Raw genomic sequence first — 10886 nt, 5'->3', positions numbered from 1 at the left:
GGGGAAATGACCTGAACCTGTTATTTTAAAAAATTCAGACGTTCTAGTATTATTATTTTTAGCGAGGTGAAAACTGGTTATTTTTATAACAGCTGTATAAAACTCAACTATACACACAAGAGTGAGATGAGAAAAAAAAAAAGAAAAACAGAAAAAAACAAAAACAATCCAACACCTTAGGTTGACAATTTTGGGGTGCTGGGAAACTTCTCTAATGACTTTTGAGGCATGCCAGCACCCTTGCAGCGTTGCCGTGGGTGATGGTGAGGATGATGTGCTAGAACAGCCAAGTGCCCTCATGAGCTTCACCAGTTACCTCTGCTAGGCAAGCTGCTGGTGAAGACAGGGATCTTGCAGTCAGTGGTCCGACCCCACCAAATGTCTTGAACACCACATGATGGAAAATGTATATATAAGTTCTTATTGAAACTTCAAAGGGAAGTCTGGTTGTTATATAACAGTGATAAACAGAATCAAAATGGTATTGCTGAAAATGTAAAAAGCAAAATAGCATAACAGAGATAAAGTTGTGAGGTTAAGCTGTTCAAACTGATATGAACGCTTATAGACTTATATAACTTAATCCTTGGTAACTGAAGAATGCCTTTGATGTAAAGAATTTTGAGAAGAACCAAGATACTTTTGATAAAAACAAAAATAAATCTCATTTAAGCAGGAAATGATTGAATTTAAACCAGTTGTGTGGGAATGGTACTCCTCACAGAAGTCTATATTTAAGCATTGCATCTTAGCAAAGGAAACAGATAAAGATGAGAATAGTTTCAGAAATATAGTGAGCGTTTTCATAAAACAAAAATAAAACTTTATATAAACCAAAAATAGCTTTCTCTATCTATAATTTCTCTATCTGTAATTTTTATGACTGTTGGAAATGTTTTGAATAGATTAATATTTTCAGGTTATGGTACTTTTACCCTGGTATAACTTTGAGCACTGAAATATAATTTCAAACAAGAAAGATAGTACAAGGAAGATGCTAAGAGCATGGATTTTGATAGTGGCTTTTGAGAACACCTATATTCCATGGCATGGTGGTGGTCATCAATGTCGTCATCATCATCATCATCTGCTTTGATGTTATTTTTATTATCAGCCGTGTGAACAATAAATTTTTGTTTTGTTTTGTTTTGTTTCATTGCTAGTGCTTCATTTCAGACAAATAAAATCTGTTTTTCTCCATCATTAAGTCATATCATCTAACAATTTTGTCCTGCATGTAAAACTTTACTCAACACATCTTTTCAAGATATTAAGCTGACATAAAATTGAAGTAATAAAGGTTGAAATGAAGTTAAACGTGAACTCATTTAACAATCAGCTTTCAAGCTTCCCTTCTGTAAAGAGAAAGTTACTGTGAAACTAAATTGATAAACAGAAGCTTTCATTTGTTACTTTATTGTTTAAGAGGAATAAATATTTGATTCAACACAACCATAAAGATTAATATATAATCCTATATATATTTCCCTATCAAATCATAAAATGCTGGTTATAGACATAAAATAGGAAAAATGGTGAAGTATTTTAGAATATATCATATTGTGTGCAATCACAGTCGAGGAAATTACAATTTTTGGAGTTAGATAAAAGGAAATTAATGCTGAAATAAAAATTAAAGAGAGCTATATTAAAATTCGTTGAAAAATCAAACTAACCTTGATTTCTTTCTGGTAATCTACTAATCCGCCATACAATTGCATGATAAACATTTTCATATTTTGCTGTGCCTACAGATGCTTCCAGAAGAGCTGGATTAGTGCCACTTTGTGTCATCATTGTCAACCTTTCTAGCCCTTTGATTTTCCCTGGTTTTCTGGTGGCAGATTTAAAGGATCCATAGCCAAATCGCTTTTCATAACGAAATAAATAGATCCAGCAATCAGGAATTGGAAATCTTATTTCAATGTCTTCACATGGAAATTGTCCATGTTTTTTACTATACGCATGGTAACCGGTACACACAACATCACACCGGTATTCAACATGTCTTTCTTTGATACTTCGAAATACTCTTACTATCAAAGGCAACTCTTTATTATCTCTCAGTCGAATACGGAACCTCATTAGTTCAAAATGACATGCATCCAGTGGATGAAATTTAATGGTCCCATCCTTTTCGTATTCTTCTGGCTTCGCAGAACAATGAAACTGAATGTTCTCCGGCTTGATCCACTCTTCTGTTTTGATAGGTATGATATCATGTCGACCAACAACTTCTCTCCCTTTGCGCCGTTTGTCATTAACTCCTAGTTCTACAAATGGCATACCTGTTACAAAAGATAAACAAAAAATTCTTACTCTGGCTTTCTGGGCGACAATATGGCCTCCCGTGTTAATATGTGCTTTGTATTCATCGATTACATCAACAATAACTTCGTCTTTTTGATATGATAATGTTTTTTCTCTGTGAGCAACAATTGCCATTAATGCATCTTCCACCTCTTGTACAAAGGTGATAATTGTCTGTTCACTTAGTGAACCAAATTTAAGAAGCTCTGAGATCTGTGGAGCATGATCTAAAATCATGTTAGCTTTTGGTTTCATGTTTTTCACAAAAGTTGGTGTAATCTTTTCTGTTCGAATTCCAACTCTTTCACGATAGAAAACATACTGAATTTTCAATGTGTGTATCTTTCCATATTGATCATAATGTTGTAGGGCTATTTCAGACAAAGAGTAACAAGGCTGAAGGGGGAGCTCTTGAAATGAATCTTTATCATCTTTGCTATTGTAAAGTTTCAAAACAGGTCCATCATTTTGTTGGACCAATCTCACATAAATTGTCTTCCAGAAACGATTACCAGTCAGCTTCTTCTTCGTTGGCTGTCGAAGCATTAATGTCCATCCGTCCTCTTCCATTTTGGGGTTAAAACTCTCAAGGGGTTCAAGATGTTTTTCTTCCTCTTCAGGTGTGCTACTCTCTGTCGTAGAAACACTCATCTGAGTCTCAGTTCTTGGTTCCTTTACTTTTTCTTCAGTTTCCATCACTTCGAATTTTGCAAAGTTTTCTTCCGGTGGAGAATCTCGATCAAATGGGTTTATACGTGGTGCCATTTGTGGAGATTTGGGCACTTTGGGAGGAGGCGGTAGAGCAACTGATGGCCCCGATTCAACTGGTTCCCTCATTCGTATGGTCAGTTTAAAAGCATCTTTATTATCATCCATATCTGGTGATTCTTTGTCATCATCACTTGAATCGACAGCTGCTGTATGTGTGGCGGCCATGGCACCTGATGTTTCTGGAATATCATCAGGCTCAATGGTTTTGAAAGGGTCAAAAACATCTATAGGCAAGTCAGTTGGATCAATTGGCAAATCTTCCCCTTTACCTAGGAAAATACTGAGATTGTCTGACAATGAACTCTGTGCTTTTTCAAGTTCTTCTACCTGACTCAAAAATGGATTAATAGTTGTCTCTCCAATCATAGCAGTTGCATTAAAATCACTAGACAAAAATGGGTTCTTCTGCTCATTTGTCAGTTCTTGACTGTCCATGTCATCTAATATATTTTGGGGGATATTTTCAGCATCAAAGTTATCATTTTGGAAAGGATTAAAAGTCGAGTCTTTATCAAAAGTTTCCATTGCCCCCCAAGCATTCTTCGCTGAATCCCCTTCAGCAATTTTCTCAGCAGTTTTTGTATTGAAGAAATCTTCATCAAAAAATTCGGCAGTGGCAACAGCTGGAGTATCATTTTGATCTACAAACGGATTGACACTTGATTCTGTAAATAAGTTAATGTTTGAATCTGCACCCTCTCCAGATGAACTAGTAATGTTAGGGCTACTGGCTACAGGAGCAGGATCAGGAGTAATATCAGGCTGTAGGAAAGCATTTAATTTAGAAGCAATATCCTCAGATATTTCTGGTTGTATTAATGCACCCATATTATTAGCTTTATTATCAACAGACTGCCCAAAAGGTGAATCATCTTCAATAGTTTCAAACATTGAAAATGGATTTTTAACATTTACGTGGATAGAAGTTTCCGGATCAATGTTGTCAAAAGGATTAATCTGACTGATTTCTGATTTGGAAATATCAGGGACTTCTTGTGAATCCATTGCTGAAAAGGAACTTGGAACAGGAGTTGTTTGTGGAGCCAAGATAGAAAATGAAGACTCCGAGAAAGGTGCCGTTGTAGGTACAGCAGACGGTTCCAGCATAGGGAAAGCTGAGTTTGTTGTAGGGAAACCAGAATCTGAGAAACAAGTTGATTTTACTTCCTCAGCAAATGGATCTGTTAAAGAATGCAAATTTTCTCCTGAAGAGTCAAGCATTGGTGATGCCGATGCAAAACTGTCATCAATGAGTGAAAAAGGTTTATTTGCATTTGTAGGATGTGATATATCTGGGGCAAGGATTTCAGTGGTCGTGTTTGAAGAAACTGGACTACCAAATGTTGTTGAGAAAGCTTCATCACTGATTAAGAAATCAGCACTAGTCTTCGTCAGGGATGTATCAGTTTCTGCGCTACTTGCGGCTAAATCTGTTACTTCCATTGTCAGCAGTGAACTGTCTTTTGTTGTTGTTGATGTTGTTGTTGGTATTGTTGTCATAGTTATGTCTGTTGGTTGTGCAGCAAACATATCACCAGTCGCATCAGTTGCCATTGGAAATGCATCTTCAGATGTTGGCACAGACATATTTGCAGAACTAAAATCACTTCCTACCCCTGGGAAAGCTATGTCAGTTTTAACTGCTGAGTCTGAGACTGAACTCGGCCAGTCAGTTTCAAATGGTGAACTGGAAAATGGTTGAATAGCAGGAGCTGCTTGAGTGACACTTAATTCAGAAAACGCAAAACTAGATTGATCATTAGCAGAAATTTTAGTGTTCAAATCACTATCTGAAGTAGAGCTAAATTGATCAGAAAAGGCATTCCAGCCAAAAGAAGTTTCAGATGATTCTACATGAACATCTACTGGTTCTGAAATAGTAGTAAAAGGATCAGTTTGTGAAGAAAAGGGGTTATCAACTACTTGATCAGCAATTTGCAAATCCTCCTGTTTTACAAAAGAAACTGATCCTATATCAACTGGTTCTGATGTAGTACAAAAAGGACTATCTTCTAAAGAGTCTGTAGTTTTTTTATCTAATTTATAAGAAGTATCATCGGTATGAAACTCTAATGGTTCAGATATTGTTGTGAATGGACTAGACGTTGGTTTACTTTGATCAGAACTTACTGCAATTTTCTCAACTGCTTTAATTGCTAAAGCGATTGAAGCAAAATCAAGTGGTTCAGAAATAGTTGAATAAGGTTCTGGTGTGGAGGCCAGCTTGTCTGTTTTATCTGGAACGAGACTAGTGTCTGTTGATCCAGCTGGATCAATGAATCCTTCGGATTCTGAGAAGCAGGCAAAATCAGGAAGTTCTAAATTTGGTTGAGTAAATACGGATGCTTCTGAGGAAGCAAACGGATCAACACCTGAAGTTCCTAATTCTTTATCTTTCGTAATATTATTCATGAAAATATTATCTCCAGTATCTTTAGTTTTTTCAATGAAAAAGTCTTCAAGCTGATTTACTTCTTCAGTCTTTTCTGAGACAAAATCAGTGGTCCTCGTTTCTTGTATATTCGAATTTATTTCAAATGCATCTTTGTTTTCACCAAATAGATCAGTATTTGAAGTAGTGAAATCTGCAGGTGATGCAAAAGGATCGACTTTTGAACTCGTGAGCTCTGTAGTCGAAGTGAAGGGATCACCTGTTAAACTGCTAAGTTCTGTAGTTGGTGCAAAAAGATCAGCTGTTGAACTTGTGACCTCTGCAGTTGAAGTGAAGGGATCACCTGTTAAACTGCTGAGTTCTGTAGTTGGTGCAAAAAGATCAGCTGTTGAACTTGTGACCTCTGCAGTTGAAGAGAAGGGATCAACTGTTGCACTTGTGACCTCTGCAGTTGAAGAGAAGGGATCAACTGTTGCACTTGTGACTTCTGCAGTTGAAGAGAAGGGATCAGCTGTTGAGCTAGTGACCTCTGTAGTTGATGCAAAAGGATCGCTTGTTGAACTTGTGAGCTCTGCAGCTGAAGTGAACGGGTCAACTGTTGAGCTAAAAATATCCTTAGTTGGGGTGAAAGGGTCAATATTAGATGGTGTCAAATCAGAAGTGTCAGCAAATAATTCAGAACCAGATCTTGGCAATCCAGGTGAAACAGCTAATGTATCTGATGTGGAACTACCCAAAGTTGATCCCAGAAATAATGATTCTGTACATGCAGGAGAAACAATAAAAGGATCAGATGAGGATATTTCTGTTTGGGGTTTTGGAGAAAGTGAATCTGGAATTGTTTTAGATACACTTGGTTTAACAGAAAATGGATCTTCTAAAACATTATAGGACTGTGTTGTAGTTACTGGATCACTAGAAACTACAAAAGGATCTGTTGAAGGCGATGTTGTTTTTACGGCAAATGGATCAGTGGACTTAATACCACTCTCAACAGATGTAACGAAAGGATCATGCGTCACAACAAACGGATCAGATGGAGTTGCAACTGCTGATTTAACAGTAAAGGGGTCAGATTCTGATTTGGATTTAATAACAATTGAAGAAACATCAAACGGATCGATAATTTTTGGAACAACAAATGGGTCTCCTTCAGATTCTGGGGCAAGTTGGGTGACGGGAGAAAGTGCGGGACTTATAGCTGGGGAAGGTTTTAGGCTAGTTGAAGGGTCTAGTCCTAAAAAGCTATCAACTAATTCATCAGTAACACTCTTGTTGGATAAAGTTAAATTTTCTTCTTCTGCTGCTAAAAAGTCTTTTTCAAATTGAGATTTATGGCTGGAGAGCCAATCATCCGGTTCAGGTGGGGATTCAAAATCTCCCAACCCAAGCCCTAATAAGTCTTGAACACTACCACTTGTTTCAGATTTTTGTTTTGTACTAATATCATTTAATTCTTCAGTAGAGTCTTCGGGATAATAGCTTGAAGTTTTGGAGTATGGAATATTTGATATTTCTTCATCGATTTCTTCTGATTCTCCTTGCTTAGCTCTCAAACCAGCCCAAGAACTATCAGAAGCTGAAGCTTCGTCGTCTTCTCCAAGATTATCACCCTCGTCTTTTGATGCTAATCTATTCAAATTCTGTTGTGTCTTTATGACTGTTTCTTTGGTTCGCTCTAGCATTTGCTGTAAGGCCAGCCATTCTTCAGAGCGTTCAGTTTTATCACTGAATGTTGGATCAACAAATTCTTTCGAAGGAGAGGGTATTGGGGATTTGTTCTTCTTCTTATCTTTAATGAAGTGCTTTGGCGATTTTAGACCAGCTTTATGTTTCAAAGAACTTATAATTTTATGGGCCTTTTTATTAGCAGAAGTTATATGATGTCCAACTGATGGAGATGCACTTGCTGAAGCAGTTGTTGTTGGTTGAGCAGAAGGAGAAGTTGACCGAGAAGTAGCTTTTAAGTTGATTGGTGCAGGTCTTGGAGGAGCAGATCGAGGAGGTGGCCCTGATGGTCGAGGTGGAGGACGTTTCTTAACCAGCTCAAGATTACTCGTTTCATCTCTGTCATGAGTCAAATTTGATGAGTCCTCCCAAGAACCAGCAGACATGGCTAGTCCACTGCTCTTGCCTGAAACAAACAAAAAAAGATTATATGAAAAATTTATTGATAAAATAATTGAAATAATTATAAATTAAACTTACTTAATATTGTAGACCAAAAAATATGGCATATTAGGAAAATGTTAATTTTAATAAGAAACAAAATGCAAAAATAATAAGTAAATGAGTGGAAATCAGACCAGTGAGTGCGTTAAATTAATGAGGCACTAAAAGAGAATGACTCTCCCCAGACACAATAAAATATGCTTCAACACACGAATTCAGATCAAGAATCTTGCAAACCACATTAAAAAAAAACGAAATAAAATACAAAAATCAACATAATTTAAAGTAGGTTAAAATTTAAATGCAAAACTACTTTGCAGAAATAAATGTTCTGTCAGCCAGAAATGTGGTAACATTAAGTAGTCGTCAAGGCTATGATATATAAGAGTTATTACCACAAAGCTATAACATGTACAAGGTGAGAATGCAAATAAATTAAAGAATCATGACTATATCATTCATCATCATCATCATCATCATCACTATTTAGCGTCTGATTTCCATGCTGGCATGGGTTGGATGGTTTGACAGGAGCTGGAGAGTCAGAGGACTGCATCAAACTTTACTGCCTGCTTTGGTATGGTTTCTACAGCTGGATGCCCTTCCTAATGCCAACCATTTTTCAGAGTGTACCGGGTTGTTTTAGCGTTACATGATCACCAGTGAGGTTGCCAAGAAATTTGCAAGACAAAGACACCCTCAGCTGAGTGGGGAGTAGTATTGAGGGGACAGGCTTTATGCCAGGGGCTGAAAGGTTTAAGTATGATAGAAGGGTAGGAACAGGTGTCTTGCTGTAAAGGTGATACAAGGTTAGTCAGTTGAAAAAGAAGGAAAACAGCGGTGAAGATGTATCGGAATTATAAATAACTGTAAAGAACAAAAAGATCAATGATATATTTTTTATTTAAAATGTCAAATATTCAGTTTAATTGTAATAATTAATATATCAACATTCAGTTTTATGAATTTAAAAAAAAATTATGTTCATGTTTTGATTGGAGCCTGGTGCAGCCTCCTGGCTTGCCAGTCCCCAGTCAAACCGTCCAATGCATGCCAGCATGGAAAACGGACATTAAACGATGATGATGATGATGATGATGATGAGTATAGCTTTGTTAAGCTACACACAAAAATAACCAGGAACAAGAGAGTGTCGATGTATTATTCTTTTTGCTTCATTCAGATACACACTGTGAGGGCGAATACCATCGATCTATTTCATTCAAGGTATACACTGCCTACCTGGCCTACCCAAGCAGCACATCCTTGGTATGTAGGTATGTACACCTATAGTTATGAAATAATTGATAATATATTGCATTGCATAACTTAAAATATCCCAGCATTTAACTATTGATAAGCATGTTATATTTACATGTTTATTTCTGTATATGGGTGATTGTGGATGTATTACTTTTACAAATAATAAGAGTGCAATCATAAAGTTGCTTGGACAAGTAGATCTGTATAGGATTTTACACAGATTTGTTTAATTGTGTGACAGGACACACACACACACATAATATGTACACACACATATATATAATATAATGTAATCACTAGCATAGCGAGAGTGTGTGCTGCCCAAAGTGACTCTTCTGTTTTCCACCCTATAAAAAACACATATTGCCTCTTGCAGACCCAAAAGTGCCCCCCTCCCCACCTTAAAAGTGCTGACCGGGGGGGGGGCAGACAACCCCTACCGCTCCCTCCCCCAGCTATGCTAGTGAATGTAATGTAATACTATTATATCATATTATAATATCATATTGTATTATTTAATTCAGTTATCAGGATGATTACAGTTGCTACACAAATTTTCACCAGATGGATAGCAAAATGATATTCATGATTACTGTGTTTCATTTTTGATTCAATTTCTAGACTCCATGCAATGAATGGCTACCTCCTCCCTTGCACAATATATTGTAATGTAGGGGATATAATTAACAGTTTGTTGGGATTATTTCCCTTCACCTACTCATAAAGCAAATACATCTGGAAAGAGTTATATGCCCTAAAGTGAACTTTAGACATGTTATTTAAAATGTTGCGATTGAGATGGAAGTTATCAAACAGATAGTGTGGGCTGGACAGTATATAGTTCTACAACTGAAGTATATAGTTATGTGAAAATGCAAGAGTTTTTGTAGGGTCTGCCTGACTAAAATGGGTTCCTTTTCTCCCTTCCACTTCTTGGATGCCACGGCAAGTGGGAGGGTCATTGCTTCTGTAGCTGAAAGGAACAAAATCATTGAGTATCAGAACTTGTCAGTGAAACATTTCTTCCAGCCTGTGGTGTTGGAGACATTTGGAGAGGCTGGGTACTAACAGTGAAGTTCTTGTCATTGTTGGTGGCTCATCTTACAAAGGTGTCAGGTGATGCCCATAAGGATGCTTGGTTGTTCCAACACCTTTAGCCTTGTCATCACCTGTGGTAATATCACAACCACATTGGTTTGCTTCAGTAGGATCAGCTGAACCTTGTGGTGTGTGACCAGTTGATGATCCACGTAGTGTTGAATTGATGTCTTTTATTTATTTCTTCTTTTTCTTTTTCTTTTTTTGCTCATGTTTTTGTTTTCTTCAGTTTTGGATTTGGATTTTAATGTGGTTTTCTATTATATTTGTATCATATACATACATGTTATATATGTAATTATTCAGTTAAAATCTTAATTATCATGAAAAAAAGTTCTTCAGAAACATTCATTTTTTTTTATATACGTTTCTTGGCTGGTGGCCAAAAAAATCTAATCATATTTTTACATATTTATGCCGTTCATTATTATTATTTTTCTGCTGTGTGTAACTACAATCTTCCTGTACAATAAATGTAGGGTCTATCTTGTTCCCAGATTCTTTATTTAATTTTACAGCCCAAAATTTCCTTCTTCCAGCAAATCTAGTCGGATAATGTTGCTGTTCTTTTCCTGTTCCTATTTCCAAAGGAAGTTGTGTGGTGAGCATATCTCTATTTGTCGGGACAAGCTCATTAACATAGTCAAGGTCAGAGAGATGAGTACCAAACAGAAATAAATACTGGGGTTGATATGATTGACCAAATTCTTGAAGGTGGGGTAATCTAGCATGGCTGCAATCTGATAATTGAAATCAGTAACAGTTGTGGGGGGGGGGAATGAAGAAAACAATGTTTATTTTTAGATAAACAGACAAGATATGATAAAGTATTCAATGTAGTCAAACATACACACACACACACACACACACACACACACAC

General features: G+C 36.7%; 1 protein-coding gene across 8 annotated transcripts in view; it reads right to left on the bottom strand.

Moving 5' to 3' along the window:
- LOC106874878 (mucin-17) overlaps positions 1–10886 on the bottom strand; it is an 85158-nt gene that overhangs the window by 2323 nt on the left and 71949 nt on the right. For all 8 annotated transcript variants that reach the window (XM_014922779.2, XM_014922780.2, XM_014922783.2 and 5 more), the window contains one exon: positions 1677–7607. In XM_014922779.2, coding sequence (XP_014778265.1) covers positions 1677–7587 — 5911 coding nt within the window. In that variant the 5' untranslated portion in view covers positions 7588–7607. The remainder of the gene's footprint in view (positions 1–1676; positions 7608–10886) is intronic.

The sequence above is a fragment of the Octopus bimaculoides genome, chromosome 11 (genome assembly GCF_001194135.2).
Source record: "Octopus bimaculoides isolate UCB-OBI-ISO-001 chromosome 11, ASM119413v2, whole genome shotgun sequence".
Taxonomy (NCBI): Eukaryota; Metazoa; Mollusca; class Cephalopoda; order Octopoda; family Octopodidae; genus Octopus; species Octopus bimaculoides.
Note: the sequence above shows the minus strand (reverse complement) of the source record. Positions and strands in the feature narration are given on the sequence as shown.